This window comes from Dysidea avara, chromosome 1 (assembly GCF_963678975.1).
Source record: "Dysidea avara chromosome 1, odDysAvar1.4, whole genome shotgun sequence".
In the NCBI taxonomy this organism is placed as follows: domain Eukaryota; kingdom Metazoa; phylum Porifera; class Demospongiae; order Dictyoceratida; family Dysideidae; genus Dysidea; species Dysidea avara.
The window spans coordinates 29,095,443-29,115,805 of NC_089272.1; the positions used below are offsets into that span (position 1 = coordinate 29,095,443).

At 36.8% G+C, this 20,363-nt stretch overlaps 1 protein-coding gene across 10 annotated transcripts in view; it reads right to left on the reverse strand.

Annotated features, from left to right (window-relative positions):
* Window positions 1–20,363, reverse strand: part of LOC136260943 (uncharacterized) — a 196,093-nt gene that overhangs the window by 5,699 nt on the left and 170,031 nt on the right. For 5 of the 10 annotated variants that reach the window (XM_066054880.1, XM_066054886.1, XM_066054910.1 and 2 more), the window contains 9 exons: window positions 19,427–19,519; window positions 18,346–18,441; window positions 16,428–16,529; window positions 15,473–15,565; window positions 7,961–8,056; window positions 6,014–6,115; window positions 4,036–4,128; window positions 2,299–2,391; window positions 449–526 (listed from right to left, as the gene is read on the reverse strand). In XM_066054880.1, coding sequence (XP_065910952.1) covers window positions 449–526; window positions 2,299–2,391; window positions 4,036–4,128; window positions 6,014–6,115; window positions 7,961–8,056; window positions 15,473–15,565; window positions 16,428–16,529; window positions 18,346–18,441; window positions 19,427–19,519 — 846 coding nt within the window. The remainder of the gene's footprint in view (window positions 1–448; window positions 527–2,298; window positions 2,392–4,035; window positions 4,129–6,013; window positions 6,116–7,960; window positions 8,057–15,472; window positions 15,566–16,427; window positions 16,530–18,345; window positions 18,442–19,426; window positions 19,520–20,363) is intronic. The other 5 variants (XM_066054901.1, XM_066054892.1, XM_066054929.1 and 2 more) reach the window with 5 other exon arrangements.

Below are 20,363 nucleotides of genomic sequence, written 5' to 3' on the forward strand. Positions count from 1 at the left end.
TGTTGTTAATTGCTATGGTAACATTGTTGACAGCTTTGTTAGTGGGGATAATTGTGGTCATTCTAGTGTCTTCTCTGTAGGTCGCATTTATGGTTGTGTCACATTCACACAAAGTGTGCTTTATTGCCATACAAAGGAAACACTTTGATGGAAAATATAGCACACTGAAGCACACTATGAAATATAAAGCACACTTTTCCCTTTGAACTTAGATGGTATTTAATTTAAAGCATTGCCTTGCTCATACCAATATGATTAATAAAGCACTTGGTTGTCTGCCTCATGCTTTATTTTTATTATCCATATACATAGCACAAACCTGCAGTTACATACTCTTCATGCTTCACAGTGTGCATATTGGATCATGACAATACTCTTATTTTCTCAGTACATGGTACATATAAACACACTATAAGTTGTACACACACTGTACATATGTACTACTTACTCTTGGCTCTTCTCTTATTGTATCGTAATGAGGATCTTTAGCTTCTGTTGCTGTAGTAGACACAGCATGTTGCATGTCCTTTAATAATAAAAGGTCAAGACAATCAAGACATTTTAACATTCAACAAAATTGAACTATAAATTTGCATGTACATGTGTACACATTCAACTGACAGTCTTCATATGGTGGGTGTGTTAACCAGGATGATCTTGTTTACGTTTACCGCATCGTAAACAACGCACATGACATGCATACTGTTGCAGCTACAGAAACGAAACAAAGATTTTCAAACTCTCCATGAGCAGGCGAATACGATGGTAAATAAGTTTAATTGATTTGAGTCTTCCTTCTGCGAATGCTGGCCCGATAAAAACTTACGTATTTTTCTTTGTAGCATGCGTAATTTTATGAACTATTTTTAAATTTCGTTTTTCTCAATACGCATACTAGTGCGAACAAGTCGGGTTTTTGCTGAGACGGTCACATTTATTAAATATTAATAATCTACTTAGCCAAGTGTACCGTCTGGCAAAGTTTAAACCTCATATGCCAATAACTTTCGGAGTTACAGCCCTACAAAGTAGCAATGACAGAAAGATCGATTTATACAAAAAGGATTGGGAAGAAAATACGGGTGCTTACTAAAACAGTTGTAACTTATGAACAGAATGACATACAGATTTGAAATGTGCACCATCATGTTTGCCATGAATAAGAGAATCGATTACTGGCAAAGTTTTTTTTCTTATAGCACCTTTCTTCATTGCATACAAAGGCAAAATTTGTGAAGAAAGATCAATCGTGTACAATTGCTTTGATGTAACATAAACAAATGACCATAATTTGCATGTCCATGCATGGGTCTACTACAATGAAACCAACTCCTCTTGTGTAGGCGAATAAGATGATATCCAGGATTTTATTGATAGTCCCTTCCTTCATTAAGAAAACGGCATTCAAAAAAAGGAATTTTTCAATAATATGCAAATATTTCACCCATTGTATTCAGTGCTTCATACTGTAAATTTAGGCTTGCATGATTGTGTCGGATTTTCGCAGGTCTGGTCACATATTAAGGTGATGGTCAAGCAGATGAGTACCCTAGCTATACGTATGTTAGAAACCTTATAACCTATAAAGTAGGGCTGAAACAGATATCCGTATTATCTGGATATCCGGATAATAATTTACTATCCGGATAGTACTTTGAAGCCAAGCGGATAGTAATAACTTAAAGCCATTTATCTGTCCAACTTTCCTCATCACTAGATGAATCAATTTTCATCATGGAGAGTTAGCTAAGCTAGATTATGTGAAGTTAACAGCAGCCTGGTAAGTTAATCAGTTTGCTCGCGACCACGCCCATCGCTAAATTACGAAGCGAGGCTGTGAATGTTGCTGAAGAAGTTGTAACAGAATAGTTATTGCCTTATAAAGAGTTCTTTAGGACTAGTTGTACCTGGAAAGGTCTTGTAGCAACTGCTACATCTTGTATTCATGTTTTCTCCAGCTGCCAATCTTGTTACAGACGGTGCAAAGTAACACTGTAACATTACCACAAACCTTTTGCTATCATGTTAATGTTTGTTTGCTTCTAGCACTAGTAAAACAAGGATGTTTGAAATAAACTATAAGTGATGATGTCACTATCCGTAGGATATCCGGATAGGTTTTGTTCAGGATATCCGGATAGTAAAAGTTGCTATCCGTTTCAGCCCTACTATAAAGCCAACTGTTTTGTAATAGTAACCTATTGTACATATATGGTTAGATTAGCTGTGTAGGTGCACTTAACACCTTGTTGATAATCCTTGTTGATATTTATATGTGTGTTTGTTGATAATACTTACTCCTGGTTCATCCTTTATTTCATCATAATGAGAAAATTTAGCTTTTTTTGGTTTAGTAGACACAGGATGAGTAGCTGGAATTCCATCAATATGCTTAAATAATAAAAGATAACACAATGAAGACATCTACAATATTAGTATTCAACAAAATTAAAATGTGTTATGTATGTAGACCCATACTGACAGCCTTCACATGGTAATCAGGAGCAGCGTTGAAACTGGGTCGGGTCATCCGGGTCATATTTTCTCCGGGTCATCCGGGTCTGACCCGGTTTACAATTTATCCGGGTCTGACCCGGATTGGATCACGTGAGAAGCGAAATTGTTCGTTTGACGACGTGGAACTTATAAACGCTATTGCGTAGCTCTTTCGTGAGCCACGCCCACTTATCGCATTACCAACATATGCTCAGCCACGCCTATTTGTTAGTAAGTGCAGTATGTAGCACGAAACTGAGGGTATCTATGGTGAGGAGTAGCTATTGTCAGTAGGTGAAGACCTTTTTTTTTGTTTTTTTGGTCTTCAACCTACAGCTAGGCTGAAGTTGCAATATTTACTCAACACGAATCGAACGCTCAAAATGTAAACTCGTTCGCTCACCCGAGACTAGCCGAAACACGTCTCGGCTTTAATTAATCCGGGTCAATCCGGGTCACATCCGGGTCTGACCCGGATTGCTATCCGGATCAGTGGGTCATCCGGGTCAGCAGTAGTGACCCGGTTTCAACGTTGATCAGGAGCTCATCTGTAAATACCATATATTGTGGCACTTATGAGCTCCTGCAGTAACACATCACTTCTTGGTAACAGCAGCCTTTCTGTCCCTGACTAGAAAAGCTTAAGAATGTCTTTGTGTAAACCTTGCAAGCCAAAAATGGGCATATCACACGGATAATTGTGAACGTCTCAGCAAAAACCCGACTTGTGTGCACAATTTTGGATTTTTTAATTATCTTCTCAGAATTCTTTGCAGTATCCAAGGAATGAATCAACAAAGTTTCAGCCTTCTATGGTGAGTAGCTTTGGAATTATAATGCTAGACAGTAGAAAGAGCAAGATAATCAATTTGTACAGTGACTATACTGAAAATAATTTACAGGTGCTTACATTTGCAGCCATAACGTCTGTTTGTATTAGTCTACAATGTTGATATTTTTGGCTTAAAATATTCACCATGGATTAGCACTTCAGCCACGGTATAGCATTAGCCTTGTAGTCACTTGTACATATGGGTATGAAGGTGGTTTAGTAGAAGAAATGATGACGATCTTGTTTACATTCACTGCATCACAAACAAACACACGTGACACACATACTGTTAGGGCTACAGAAATGAAATACGGATTGTTGAATTCTCCATGAGCATGCGAAAAGATGGTGCATAGTTTTAATCGATTTGAGTTTTCCTTTTTAAAGTACTTAATGGCCCGATAAAAATTAGCATATTTTTTTCTTTGTAGCATGCGTAATTTTACCAACTATTATTAAATTTTGTTTTTCTCAATACACATGCTTGTGCAAGTCAGGTTTTTGCTGAGATGGCCACAATTAATGCCATTTTAGCATTCACTAATCACACAGTGATTAAATATTACTGGGAGCCCTGCTATAAAGCCAGCTGTTCTGTAATAGTAACCTACTGTACATATATGGTTAGATTAGCTGTGTAGGTGTTCTTAACACCTTGTTGATAATCCTTGTTGATATTTATATCTGTGTTTGTTGATAATACTTACTCCTGGTTCATCCTGTATTTCATCATAATGAGAAAATTTAGCTTTCTTTGGTTTAGTAGACACAGGATGAGTAGCTGGAATTCCTTCAATATGCTTGAATAATAAAAGATAACACAATGAAGATATCTACAATATTAGTATTCAACAAATAAATGTATTATTTATGTAGACCCATATTGACAGCCTTCACACGGTAATCAGGAACTCACAAGTACCATACATTGCAGTACTTATGAGCTCCTGAAGTAACACATCACTTCTTGGTGATGTACTATGTAATGGCAGAAGTTCTGTCACTGACCAGACAAGGTAAAAGATTTCCTTTGTGTAGACCTTGCTAGCTTAAAGTGAGAATATTCCATGGACAATTCATACCATTTAGCACTAATCACATAGTGATTAAACATGACATACATTACTGCCAATAGTACATTAATAAATTATTAATTTAAAAGAAAGTAGAGATCTAAGTGATAAAATCTAGAGATGAATGATGGTATTACAACATAGCTCTGTATGTACTGTTATGTATAACTGATAGCTGCCAACCCAATGATATAGACGCTGCTTAAGATTTTAATTTATGCAGGCACAGCTATGCAAAATATTAGCAGATATAAATGTATTTGTCTCAACACTACTGGTTGTGTGTATGTGACCAGATCTGTAAGAAGTTAAATAAAGCAAATAATTATCCATTACTACCATACTGTATGATTCAAACGTAAACTGGATGGCTGCAGGTTTGAGGCTGCCTATGGGTTTTTTTTCCCTTTCAAACATATTTAATGTAACATCTCTGTAGGACCAGGTGCCTTACAGACCTTCAGCACTTGTGCTGTAAAGCCTTAATAACAAGTTTAAGAAATTTTAGGGATCATAGGGAAAAAAAGTAGGGAAACAAGGAGGTCGCCAACACCTGCAGATATACTAGTGAACATTTAATCCCTAATTCAGTCTAAACCCCCAAGACTGACTTAGGGATTAAATGTTCACTAGTATATCTGCAGGTGTAGGCGACCTCTTTGTTTCCCTACTTTTTTTCCCTACGATCCCTAATCGAACTAAAAATTCCTAATATTTCCTTAAACTTGTTTGTTTACTTTTTTTGTAACATTATTATGACTGATGAACCCACGCATACTGCATCAAAAGAAAGGATGGCGCCAGAATTAATGCTTTCGTCTGAACGCACGCCCCAGCTATCAAATACTGCTTCGAAAGTGCAGTGGTCATTATGCTTCATTTTCAGCTATGTTTAGCACGTTACACACCGCTACAGACGAAAAACAGTAGAAGTGCCTCTGCAACAATCCAGTCACCATGAAAATACGACGATTTGCGTGCCCCCAACCATCAGTTACTGCCTTGAAAGTACAGCGGCCATTACGCTTCGCTTTCAGCTATATTCAGTCTGTTGCACAGCATTACAAAGTGTTAGAATCGTCTCTGCAATCAATCCAGTCACCACGGAAATACGGACGATTCCTGTTTACAAATGTACTGTAGGGAAGCCATGCACCGCGCTACTGCGAATCGACACCTTGGGTTGTCAGCAAAAAAAAATGGGACACAAAGGAGGACAAAGGCAAGTCCATGATGTGTGCATTGTACATAATGCGGTATGTAAAAAGGCACATCTCGGGATGAAGCGACGTCGAACAGTGAAAAAATCAAGTCCTAAATTTTGTACCAATTTACTGGAAGCATTTAGGATTGTACTGAAGGCACTTTTGGGCTTGGCTATACCTAACCAATACTGCCAAGGTGCCAGGATGGAGTTGTGAAGCTGGTTTTTGGGTGAATTACGTATTTGGCTAGGAAAACCCAAATCACCATAATCCCTAATATACAGTACTACTGTACTGTAGGATAAATAGATGATACGTACATGCAAATGTAAATTAATGGTGCATATAATATACAGAGCTGGTGTACACATGTATAACATACATGTGTACACAAAACAATTTCTTACTCCTTGTGGGGTCTTGTCCTTTTCATTGTCAGTTTGATGAGCTTTTGCTTTAGTAGACACAGCATACTTTGCTCCACTAGCTGTGGTTAGATGAGGAACATTCTGTTTGAATAAAGTAGAAAATTAATATATAAAATGTGTTTCTTATCATGTATGTATAATGTGATGTATGTATTCAAAATATATTTGTAATGTAACAATAGGTTTTAAGTTTTTATAACTCATTTTATGCATGCTTGTGCATATGTGTTGTACTACAGTGGTTAAGAATTTCAACAACATGCCTTTATACGACAGTTGGTAATTAGCACTGTATACAAGGGGTTGTCTTCTGTTATTGTAATCTTTAGTTTACAGTAACTGCATACAAGATTTAGATTCTCTTTATGACTGAGTAGGAATTAAATGTGCACTACGATATGTATGTGGGGGACTTCCCTTGTTCCATTACTTCTTATTTCTATGACCTTACTTAAAATCAAAATTCATAAATTTGTTTGTACTTGTTATATCAAATGCCGAGCAATACAATACACTAAAATGTTTTAAAGATTGCCTGATACGATTAATAAAACACTTGGCTGTGCACAGCATACTTTATTTTTAATATCCACAGACTGTATACGTATCAAAAGCATATATAGTTCAGTAGTTCTTTAACCTATACATACATTATTATGATAGACCCAATATTCAATATCAGGTAGATATAGAACTGCACAAGACACACTAGTGTGTGTTGATGATCGTTACTTGTGGTTAGTAACATTCTTATTACATTTTGTTGACATATGTGACCATCTCAGCAAAAACCCATCTACTTTGCACAAGTTCCAATTTTCTTTTTATTTTCTCAGCATTGTCTGCATAGTCCAAGGAATGGTTTACCAAAATTTCAGTTGATTATGGTGAGTAGTTTTGGAATTGCAGTGCTAGAAAGTAGGAAAAGCAAGGAAATCAATTTGTACAGTGACTATACTGAAAATAAACCACAGGCGCTTACATTAGCAGCCAAAATGTCCGTTTGGATTAGTCTACAAAGTTGGCATTTGGCTTACAGTGTTCACCATGGATTGGCAGATCAACCAAGGTATAGTTTTAGCCCTGCAGTTACTTGCGCAAAGGCGTATGAAGGTGGTTTTAATGAAGAAATGGTGACGATTTTGTTTATGTCTACCGCATTGAGAACAAACGTATGTCGCATGCAAACCATTTGGGCTACAGTATTGAAACAAAGAGTTTCGAACTCCCCATGAGTAGGTGAATAAGATGGTATATAGGTTTAATCAAGTTAATATTTCCTTTCCTGAGTATTGCCTCGATTAAAACTTACGTAAAATTTTCTTTGTAGCACCTGTAATATAACCAATTTTTTAAAATCAAGGTTTTCTTAATATGCATGCTTGTGCGAACTAGACAGGTTTTCGCTGAGATGGGACGAGTCCTAGAAATACCACAGAAATATGCTCATTAAGTACCACAATTGGAAACTCTTAGCTATTAAGAAGACAGACTAGAGACTCATCCAAGTCCAGAACAAGACTAATGCAGGCATAACACAGGAGCAATGCCTATTCAGCTGATGATAAGACTACTCCGTGAGTTTACAATTGTTTTGTGTATCTTGTGTGTACTGATGGTTCTCTATAACAGTTACAGCACTGTCTAGGATTGTGCTACAGGTATACGTCAAATATAGCAGTGTTCTCGAAACAAAATATAAAACTTGGCTTCGCTTTCTGCTTTATTTGTCTCTCGCTTGCTCTTTTTTGTGCGAAATATAGCACTCGTAGCAGTGCTTAAACTCAAATGCATACCTATATTGTCATGTTTCACAGTGTGCTAATTGGATCATCATTTTTTGACAATACTCTTATTTTCTCAATACACAGTAAATATAAGTGTACATACACTATACATTAGTATGTATCTGTTGATACCACTTACCCTTGGCTCTTCTCTTATTACATCATAATGAGAATATTCAGCTCCTGTTGTTGTAGTAGGCACAGCATGTTGCATGTCGGGAATGTCTTCTATATGCTTTAATAATAAAAAGTTAAGACAATCAAACATTCAACAAGATTGAACTGTATGTATGTATGTATGTACATGTGTATGTATGCATGTAGGCCACAACTGATAGCAATGTGTTCACATGGTGGATATGTTAACCAAGTACCCATGTATTGTGACACTGTGGGCTCTTGTGCAACACATCACTTCTTGGTAACAGCAGCCTTCCTGTCCCTGACCAGAAAAGCTTAAGGATCCCTTTGTGTAAACCTTGCAAGCCAAAAATGGGCATATCGCATTGATAATTGTGACCGTCTCAACAAAAATCTGACTTGTGCACACAATTTAGGATCTTTTTAATTTTCTCAGCATTATTTACAGTGTCCAATACACCAAAGTTTCAGCCTTCTATGGTGAGTAGCTTTGGAATTATAATGCTAGACAGTAGAAAGAGCAAGATAATCAATTTCTACAGTGACTACACTGAAAATAAACTACAGGTGCTTATATTTGCAGCTATAACGTCTGTTTGAATTAGTCTACAATGTTGCAATTTGGCTTAAAATATTCACCATGGATTAGCACACCAGGCATGGTATGGTATTAGCCTTGTAGTATGGGTACGAAGGCGGTTTAGTAGAAAAAATGATGACAATCTTGTTACGTTTACTGCATCGTAAACAAATGTACGTGACATACATACCGTTAGGGTTACAGAAACGAAAAAGATTTTCAAATTCTCCATGAGCAGGCGAAAAGATGGTACATAGTTTTAATAGATTTGAGTCTTCCTATTTAAAGTACTTAATGGTCCGATAAAACTTTGCATATTTTTTTCTTTGTAGCATGCGTAATTTTACAAATTATTTTTAAATTTTGTTTTTCTCAATACACATGCTTGTGCAAGTCAGGTTTTTGCTGAGATGGCTACAATTAATGCCATCATAGCATTCACTAATCACACAGTGATTAAATATTACTGGGAGTGAAATTAATTCCACAATTGCACTGTAAAAGGCTGATCAGATAATAGAAGTGAGAAGCCATTTGAAAATGTTATTAAGATCAACAAATCAGACTAAACAAAGATAGGAGCTTTTTATATTAGTCAATTAAAAAAAGAAACATATTAAGGGAGTAATTAAGCAGATAATGGGGTACCCTCACTATATATTAGAAACCTTACAACCTGTAACAGGGCGTTGTCCGGACATTGCGGCTGGATAATTCAGACAGAATGCTACACACTGCTGCTGGAGAGCAGCCTTACAAAGGCAGCAATATTTAATTAAACTGTTTGTTTATTATGGTTAGTGGCCACAAGCTTTACCTCAAACCAAAATAGTGATGTTTGAACACCAGATTACTTATACTTGTCAGCTATATAAGTGTTACCTTTGACTTGTGGGATACATGAAGTTTTATTTAACCCTTCGAGGACCAAAGTCCGATATATTGGGCACAAGTACATGGGCTGGTATAAGCCGTTATAACTACTTACCAGTACACAGTAGGAAGAATTCGCTAGCACCACGATACTCACCATGAAATTCCTGACAAAATTACACCAAGTATCGCTTTGTTTGAAAAGAATCTCCACTGCTAGGCCGCTAAGAAAAGCAGCTCTTCCATTATCGTCCGCCATTACTCTACACTTGCTACTTTGATCAGCCATATCTCGACGGTACTTCATCGTAGCGCATCAAACTAAACGCCATTAGACTCAGCACGTGATGGCGATTCGATTTGTATACAAACGATCACGTGATTACCTCATGAATACACGATAAAGAAATAACGAAGCAGACATTCAGTGGAGATGACATCGCTCGTTCTTCGCTTCATATCACAAGTACTGTTTTGTGTAGAACAAAACTGTTATGATACTATTATTGTGTATGAAATTACCATTAAGTTAATGCCAAACAATAATCCGTCTTCGTTTTACAGAAGGCCACTGGCTTCCTTATAACACAAAGTTACGCATTCCTCCATATTTGAAGATTAACTTGGTTCTCGAAGGGTTTAACTTAATAGCTAAAGGACTGCCGTACTGGACTAGAAACAGTGTGTTACATTAATTTATGACATGGTTACATTACTTTTGGCATGACTACATATTTATTATTGAAAGCTTAACACTGGGCACCAGTACATTTTTATGTTTTGACAGGACAAAATCTGTGTTGTACTGGCAGTTTGACAATACACTCAAAAAAAATACCAGGAGCCCTGCTATAATGCCAGCTTTTCTGCCACTTTTCTGTAATAGTAACCTACTGTACATATATGGTTAGATTAGCTGTGCAGGTGCACTTAACACCTTGTTGATAATCCTTGTTGATATATATATCTAATCCAAAACAGCCAAGCTGTAAAAAAAGTGTGCGGCCCTCAGAAAGGCTATGGTGAAAAAAGATGTGAAATCCAAGGTGGCGGCCAAGAAATGGCTGTGATGGTAGGTTAGTGGTAAAAATTTTAATAATGACAATTCAGGTGAATTTTTGTGCCGCTTCACAAAAATTCACCTGAATTGTCGTTATTAAAATTTTTACCACTAACCTACCATCACAGCCATTTCTTGGCCGCCACCTTGGATTTCACATCTTTATTCACCATAGCCTTTCTGAGGGCCGCACACTTTTTTTACAGCTTGGCTGTTTTGGATTAGATTTCATTTCTTTTTGTATTTGTATACCCCAAAGCCGGCCTATGGCCAGCTTTGGGACTTTTTTAACCTATGTTTTTTTCTTTACTACAGGAAGAAGAAAAGATGAAGTAGATGTACTTTAAATATTTTATCAGTAAATGTACAAATTATATATACTGTATAATACATATGTGACCGGATTTGCGAAAAGGGGTCCAATTTGCCAACTTTGACAATTGATAACTTCAGATTGGAAAGAGCTATTGCCTTGATATTTGGGCAGTGGTGAGCACCACTATAGCTGAATACATGGTGAAATGTTCAGGTTAATAATTATGTTACTTGAACACTGAGTTATGGTCTCCAACATTTACGGAATTGGATGTGTGTGGAAGACCCCTTTTCGCAAATCCGGTCACATATATTGATTACAGAAATCTCCATGGTGGTTTCTTTGTAACTGAACACTCTACAAGGTGACTTCTTCTAATTGCTCTCTCTACAGGGTGAATTGTTTGTAGCTGAACGATCTACAAGGTAACTTCTTCTAGCTGATCTCTCTACAGGTGATGTGTTTGTAGCTGAATTTTGTATAGGTGATTTGTTTGCAGCTGAGCTCTTTACAGAATGGTTTCTTTGTAGCTGAACTCTCTAAAAGGTAACTTCTTCTAACTGATCTTTCTACAGGGCAATTTGTTTCTGGCAGAATTTTCTACAGGGTGATTTCTTTGCAGCTGAACTCTCTACATGGTGGTTTCTTTGTAGCTGAACTCTCTACAAGGTAATTTCTTCTAGCTGATCTCTCTACAGGGAGATTTGTTTGTAGCTGAACCATCTACAAGGTAACTTCTTATAGCTGATCTCTACAGGGTGATTTGTTCGTAGTTGAATTCTGTACAGGTGATTTGTTTGCAGCTGAGCTCTTTACAAAATGGTTTCTTTGTAGCTGAACTTTCTCCAAGGTAAGTTCTTCTAACTGATCTTTCTACAGGGAGATTTGTTTGTAGCTGAACTATCTACAAGGTAATTTCTTCTAGCTGATCTCTCTACAGGGCGATTTGTTTGTAGCTGAATTCTGTACAAGTGATTTGTTTGCAGCTGAGCTCTTTACAGAATAGTTTCTTTGTAGCTGAACTCTCTACAGGGTGATTTGTTTGTAGCTGAAATCCCTACAAGGTAACTTCTTCTAGCTGATCTCTCTACAGGGTGATTTGTTTGTAGCTGAACTCTCTACAGGTGATTTGTTTGTAGCTGAACTCTACAAGGTGATACTTCTAGGTGATTTCTCTACAGGATTCCTTGTTTCTAACTGAACTCTCAACAGGGTGATCTGTTCATAGCTGAACTTTCTACTGGGTGATTTGTTTGCAGCTGAACTCTCTAAATGGTGGTTTCTTTGTAGCTGAACTCTCTACAATGTGACTTCTTCTAGCTGAACTCTCTACAAGGTGACTTGTTTCTAGCTGATCTCTCTACAGGGTGACTTGTTTCTAGCTGAACTCTCTACAGGTGATTTGTTTGTAGCTGAACTCTCTACATGGTGGTTTCATTGTAGCTGAACTCTCTACAAGGTAACTTCTTCTAGCTGATCTTTTTCACTGCATATTTGTTTGTAGCTGAGTTCTCTACAGGGTGATTTGTTTGCAGCTGAACTCTCTACATGGGAGTTTCATTGTAGCTGAACTCTCTACAATGTGACTTCTTCTAGCTGAACTCTCTACAGGGTGACTTGTTTCTAGCTGAACTCTCTACAGGTGATTTGTTTGCAGCTGAACTCTCTACATGGTGGTTTCTTTGTAGCTGAACTCTCTACAAGGTAACTTCTTCTAGCCGATCTTTCTACAAGGTGATTGAGTTTTTTGCAGCTGAACTCTTTACATGGTGGTTGCTTTGTAGCTGAACTCTCTAAAAGGTGACTTCTTCTAGCTGAACTCTCTACAGGATGATTTGTTTGCAGCTGGATTCTCTACGTGGTAGTTTCTTTGTAGCTGAACTCTCTACAATGTGACTTCTTCTAGCTGAACTCTCTACAGGGTGACTTGTTTCTAGCTGATCTCTCTACAGGGTGACTTGTTTCTAGCTGAATTCTCTACAGGTGATTTGTTTGCAGCTGAACTCTCTACATGGTGGTTTCTTTGTAGCTGAACTCTCTACAAGGTAACTTCTTCTAGCTGATCTTTCTACAGGGTGATTTGTTTGTAGCTGAATTCTCTACAGGGTGATTTATTTGCAGCTTAACTCTCTACAAGGTGACTTCTTCTAGCTGAACTCTCTACAGAGTGATTGATTTTTTTTGCAGCTGAACTCTCTACATGGTGGTTTCTTTGTAACTTAACTCTCTACAGGGTGATTTGTTTGTAGCTGAACTCTCTACAGGGTGATCTGTTCATAGCTGAACTCCCTATAAAGTAACTTCTTCTAGCTAATCTTTCTACAGGGCGATTTGTTTGTAGCTGAGTTCTCTACAGGGTGATTTGTTTGCAGCTGAACTCTACATGGTAGCTTCTTTGTAGCTCTACAATGTTACTTCTTCTAGCTGAACTCTCTACAAGGTGACTTGTTTCTAGCTGATCTCTCTACAGGGTGACTTGTTTCTAGCTGAACTCTCTACAGGTGATTTGTTTGCAGCTGAACTCTCTACATGATTGTTTCTTTGTAGCTGAACTCTCTACAAGGTAATTTCTTCTAGCTGATCTCTCTACAGGCCGATTTGTTTGTAGCTGAACTCTCTACATGATGGTTTCTTTGTAGCTGAACTCTCTACAAGGTGATTTCTTCTATAGCTGATCTTTCTACAGGGTGATTTGTTTGTAGTTAAACTCTCTACACGATAGATTCTTTGTAGCTGAACTCTCTACAAGGTGATTTCTTCTATAGCTGATCTTTCTACAGGGTGATTTGTTTGTACCTGAACTATCTACATGATGGTTTCTTTGTAGCTGAACTCTCTACAAGGTAACTTCTTCTAGCTGATCTCTCTACAGGACAATTTGTTTGTACCTGAACTCTCACATGATTGTTTCTTTGAAGCTGAACTCTCTACGAGGTGATTTCTTCTAGCTGATCTTTCTACAGGGTGATTTGTTTGTAGCAGAACTCTCTACAAGGAAACTTCTTCTAGCTGATCTCTCTACAGGGAGATTTGTTTGTAGCTGAACTCTCTATACATGATTTGTTTGCGGCTGAATTCTCTACATGATGGTTTCTTTGTAGCTGAACTCTCTACAAGGTAACTTCTTCTAGCTGATCTCTTTACAGGGTGAATTGTTTGTAGCAGAACGATCTACAAGGTAACTTCTTCTTACTTATCTCTCTACAGGGTGATTTGTTTGTAGCTGAACTTTTTACAAGGAAACCTCTTTTAACTGAGCTCTGTACAGGGTGAATTGTTTGTAGCTGAACTATCTACAAGGTAACTTCTTCTAGCTGATCTCTCTACAGGATGATTTGTTTGTAGCTGAACTATCTACAAGGTAACTTCTTCTAGCTGATCTCTCTACAGGGTGATTTGTTTGTAGCTGAATTCTGTATAGGTGATTTGTTTGCAGCTGAGCTCTTTACAGAATGGTTTCTTTGTAGCTGAACTCTCTACAAGGTAACTTCTTCTAGCTGATGTATCTACAGGGTCACTAGTTTGTAGCTGAATTCTCTACATGGTGGTTTCTTTGTAACTGAACTATCTACAAGGTGACATCTTCTAGCTGATCTTTCAACAGGGTGATTTGTTTGTATTTGAACTCTCTACAAGAAATCTTCTTCTAACTGATGTTTTAACAGGGTGAATTGTTTGTAGCTGAACTCTCTACAGGGTGATTTGTTTGTAGCTGATCTCTATACAGGTTACTTATTTCTAACTGATCTCTTTAATTCTGTTCAGGGTGACTGCTCTATTAGGATGACTGCTCTATTAGAGTATCTCGATCTCGCACTTGCTACACCAAGTTGGATTTCGTGTTATAACTCCGTGGATTTAAGTCTGATTCTTCTACACCATTGAAGAGCCTTTCTAAGATGATAACTCCATCTGTACAGCGATTTTGAAAGCATTACCCCAAGCGGTTTACCTGGTAGGCGTGGCAAGCATAATAATAATAATAATAATAAAATAAAAATATTAAAAATTAGCTAATCTCGATTGCGTAATTGTTACACACTGTTGATTTTTTCGCTGTATCTTCCTGGTTTTTAGCTCGATTTCTTTCAAACCACAAAAGGTTTGAGGTTCAATAGTTAACCTATTCACCCACCGATTTTCAGCTTCTTCCCATACGCGGTTTACCCTGTAGGCGTGACAACATATTGGTGTTATTTTTCGTGCATAATCGCTCATAACTCTTTGTCTGTTTATGGTATTCCAGCCAAAGTTGGTACCGAGATGCGCCTTTATACCCCCCTTCTGTGTGCCAAATTTCAAGGCAATCGGATAACGCGTTCGAGTTTTATAGCAGTTTTTGTAAGTGTGCGACAAGAAAAAGAAAAATAAGAAGAAAAAAAAAACGAAGAAACTCAGCCAATTTTTGAAGTCGCATATCTCGGGAACGCGCGAAGCGATTTCGCTCAAATTTGGAATGTAGAGTGCTGCAGTTGGGGGGCATGTCCACAGCAAAAATCGTCTTGTTTCATCAAGGAAGCACAGAGTTACGGAGGTGCGAAAATTGCGTTTTCTTTCTTCCTGTCAATATACTCACGGGTGTTACGCGCCGGCTTCTTGGGCCGCACGACACACTACCGTGTGTCTTGATATATGTATTAGTTGATATATATATATATATGTATTAGTTGATAATACTTACTCCTGGTTCATCCTTTATTTCATCATAATGAGAAAATTTAGCTTTTTTTGGTTTAGTAGACACAGGATGAGTAGATGGAATTCCTTCAGTATGCTTAAATAATAAAAGATAACACAATTAAGACATCTACAAATATTAGCATTCAACAAATAAATGTATTATGTATGTAGACCCATACTGACAGCTTTCACATGGTAATCAGGAGCTCATAATGTAAATACATTGTAGCACTTATGAGCTCCTGCAGTAACACATCACTTCTTGGTGATGTACTACGTAATGGCAGAAGTTCTGTCACTGACCAGACAAGGTAAAAGATTTTCTTTGTGTAGACCTTGCTAGCCTAAAGTGAGAATATTCCATGGACAACTTACGTAGCACTAATCACATAGTGATTAAATATGACATACATTACTGCCAATAGTACATTAATAAATTTTAATGTAAAAGAAAGTAGAGATCTAAGTGATAAAATCTAGAAATGAATGATGGTATTATAACATAGCTCTGTATGTACTGTTATATATAACTGATAGCTGTCAACCCAGTGATATACAAGCTGTTTAAGATTTTATTTCATGTAGGCACAGCTATGCAAAATATTTGTTACATATTGCAGAGATAAATGTATTTGTCTCAACACTACTGGTTATATGCATGTGACCAAATCTGCAAGAAGTTAAATAATGCAAATAATTATGCAATACAACCGTACTGTATGATACAAACGTTAACCGGATGGCGAGGGTGCCCATGGATTTCTTCTCCTTTCATACATATTTAATATAACATCTTTGTAGGATCAGGTGCCTTACAGACCTTCAGCACTTGTGCTGTAAAGCCTTAACAATAAATAAATGATACGTACATGCAAATGTAAATTAATGGTGCATATAATATACAGAGCTGGTGTACACATGTATAACATGTATGTGTACATAAAACAATTTCTCACTCCTTGTGGGGTCTTGCCCTTTTCATTGTCAGTTTGATGAGCTTTTGCTTTAGTAGACACAGCATACTTTGCTCCACTAGCTGTGGTTAGATGACGAACATTCTGTTTGAATAAAATTAATATGTAAAATGTGTTCCTTATCATGTATGTATAATGTGATGTATGTATTCAAAATATGTTTGTAATGTAACAATAGGTTTTAAGTTTTTATAACTCATTTTATGCATGCTTGTGCATATGTGTTGCACTACAGTAGTTAAGAATTTCAACAACATGCCTTTATACGACAGTTGGTAATTAGCACTGTATACAAGGGGTTGTCTTCTGTTATTGTAATCTTTAGTTTACACATACAGTAGCTGCATACAAGATTTAGATTCTCTTTATGACTGAGTAGGAATTAAATGTGCACTACGATATGTATGTGGGGGACTTCCCTTGTTCCATTACTTCTTATTTCTATGACCCTACTTAAAATCAAAATTCATAAATTTGTTTGTACTTGTCATATCAAATGCCGAGGGATACAATACACTAGAATGTTCCAAAAATAATTTAAAGCATTACCTGATACGATCACTTGGCTGTGCACAGTGTACCTAATTTTTAATATCCACAGACTGTATACGTATCAAAAGCATATATAGTTCAGTAGTTCTTTAACCTATACATACATTATTATGATAGACCCAATATTCAATATCAGGTAGATATAGAACTGCACAAGACACACTAGTGTGTGTTGATGATCGTTACTTGTGGTTAGTAACATTCTTATTACATTTGTTGACATATGTGACCATCTCTGCAAAAACTTGTCTAGTTCGCACAACTTTCGAATTTCTTTTTATTTTCTCAGTATTATTTGCATAGTACAAGGAATGGTTCACCAAAATTTCAGTCGATTATGGTGAGTAGTTTTGGAATTACAGCACTAGAAAGTAGGAAAAGTAAGGAAATCAATTTGTACTGTGACTATTATGCTAAAAATAAACTACAGGCGCTTGCATAACTTCTGTTTGGATTAGTCTACAAAGTTGGCATTTGGCTTACAGTGTTCACCATGGATTGGCAGATCAGCCAAGGTATAGTTTAGCCTCACAGTCACTTGCGCATAGGCATATGAAAGCGGTTTTAATGAAGAAATGGCGACGATTTTGTTTATGTCTACCGCATCGTGAACAAACGCATGTTGCACACAAACCATTAGGGCTACAGTAATGAAACAAAGAGTTTCAAAACTCCCATGAGTAGGTGAATAAGATGGTATATAGGTTTAATCGATTTAACATTTCCTTTCCTGAGTATTGGCTCGATTAACACTTGTGTAAAATTTTCTTTGTAACATAGGTAATTTCACCATTTTTTAAAATCACGTTTTTCTCAACATGCATGCTTGTGCAAACTAGATGGGTTTTCGCTGAGACGGTCACATATGTAAAAGGACAAATCCTAGAAATTACACTCATTAAGTACCACAATTGAAAACTCTTAGCCATTAAGAAGACAGACTAAGTCCAGAATAAGAATAATGCAGGCACAACACCTATTCAGCTGATGATAAGACTACTCCGTGAGTTTATAATTGTTTTGTGTATCTTGTCTGTACTGATGGTTCTCTATAACAGTTAAAGCATTGTCTAGGATTGTGCTACAGGTATACGTCAAATATAGCAGTGTTCTCGGATCAAAATATAAAACTTGGCTTCCCCTTGTGTTTATTTGTCTCTCGCTCACTCTTTTTTTATGCGAAATATAGCACTGAGTCTCGTAGCAGTCAAAGGATACCTATATTGTCATGTTTCACAGTGTGCCAATTGGATAATCACTTTTTGACAATACTCTTATTTTCTCAATACACAGTAAATATAAGTGTACATACACTATACATTAGTACGTATATGTTGATACCACTTACTCTTGGCTCTTCTCTTATTACATCATAATGAGAAAATTCAGCTCCTGTTGCTGTAGTAGGCACAGCATGTTGCATGTCGGGAATGTCTTCAATATGCTTTAATAATAATAATTTAAGACAATCAAGACATTTTAACATTCAACAAGATTGAACTGTTTGCATGTACATGTGTATGTATGTAGGCTACAACTGACAGCAATGTGCTCACATGGAGGGTATGTTAACCAGGAACCATGTATTGTGGCACTATGGTCTCTTGTAGAACACATCACTTCTTGGTAACAGCAGTCTTTCTGTCCCTGATCAGAAAAGCTTAAGAATCCCTTTGTGTAAACCTTGCAAGCCAAAAGTGGGTACATCCCATGGATAATTGTGGCCATCTCAGCGAAATCCTGACTTATTTGCACAATTTCGGAATTAAAAAAAAAATTCTCAACATTATTTGCAGTATCCAAGGAATGGATCACCAAAGTGTCAGCCTTCTGTGGTGAGTAGCTTTGGAATTATAATGATAGACAGTAGGAATCGATTTGTACAGCAACTATACAGAAAATAAACTACATGCAGGCGCAATAAAAACCTGCATATTTTTTTCTTTGTAGCATGCGTAATTTTACGAATCATTTTTAAATTTCATTTTCCTCAATATGCATACTTGTGTGAACAAGTCGGGTTTTTGCTGAGATGGTCACAACCAATTCCATTTTAGCATTCAATACATTACTGGGAGTGGAATTAATCATGGTTTGTCTCTACAATTGTACTGTAAAAGGCCATCAGATAATAGAAGTGGGAAGCCATTTGAAAATGTCATTAAGATCAACAAACCAAAAATTAGAAGCCTTTTAAGGAATAGTTATTCAATTAGATTGATTAACAAAAGAAACATATCAGTAGTAACTTAGCAGATAATGGTTGCCCTTAATACGCATATATTAGAAACCTTATAACCTATAAAGCCAACTGTTTTGTAATAGTAACCTATTGTACATATATGGATAGATTAGCTGTGCAGGTGCACTTAACACCTTGTTGATAATCCTTGTTGATATATGTATGTGTGTTTGTTGATAATACTTACTCCTGGTTCATCCTTTATTTCATCATAATGAGAAAATTTAGCTTTTTTTGGTTTAGTAGACACAGGATGAGTAGCTGGAATTCCTTCAATACGCTTAAATAATAAAAGATAACACAATTAAGACATCTACAAATATTAGCATTCAGCAAAATGTATTACGTATGTAGACCCATACTGACAGCCTTCACACGGTAATCAGGAGCTCACAAGTACCATACATTGCAGCACTTATGAGCTCCTGCAGTAACACATCACTTCTTGGTGATGTGCTACGTACATAATGGCAGAAGATCTGTCACTGACCAGACAAGGTAAAAGATTTACTTTGTGTAGACCTTGTTAGCCTAAAGTGAGAATTATTCCATGGACAACTCAACATTAACCACATAGCAATTAAATATGACATACGTTACTGCCAATTGTACATTAATAAATTATTAATTTAAAAATAGAGATCTAAGCAATAAAATCTAGAGATGAATGATGGTATTACAACATAGCTCTGTATGTACTGTTATGTATAACTGATAGCTGTCAACCCAATGATATAGAAGCTGTTCAAGATTTTACAGGGTTTTGCAATTGAATTCGTCCCGTTTGCAATTGAATTCGTCGGTTTTGGGGTTGAACTCATCGGTTTTGCAATAGAATTTGTCGCGTTTGCATTGTAATTTGTCATAAACAAAATGGCTCCAAGAAACCAACCATTCATTAGGAGATGTAAACGGGACTATTTCAATTGCAAAAGCGACAAACTCAATTGCAAACGGGACGAATTCAATTGGAAAGTTGCCGAATTCATTTGCAAAAACCTGTAATTCATGTAGTCAGAGTGTCTCAACACTACTGGTCTGCATATGCTGGATCTGCAAGAACCCTACATGTTAAATAAAGCAATAAACACAATGGCAGAAATATTTATGAATTCAAAAAAAAT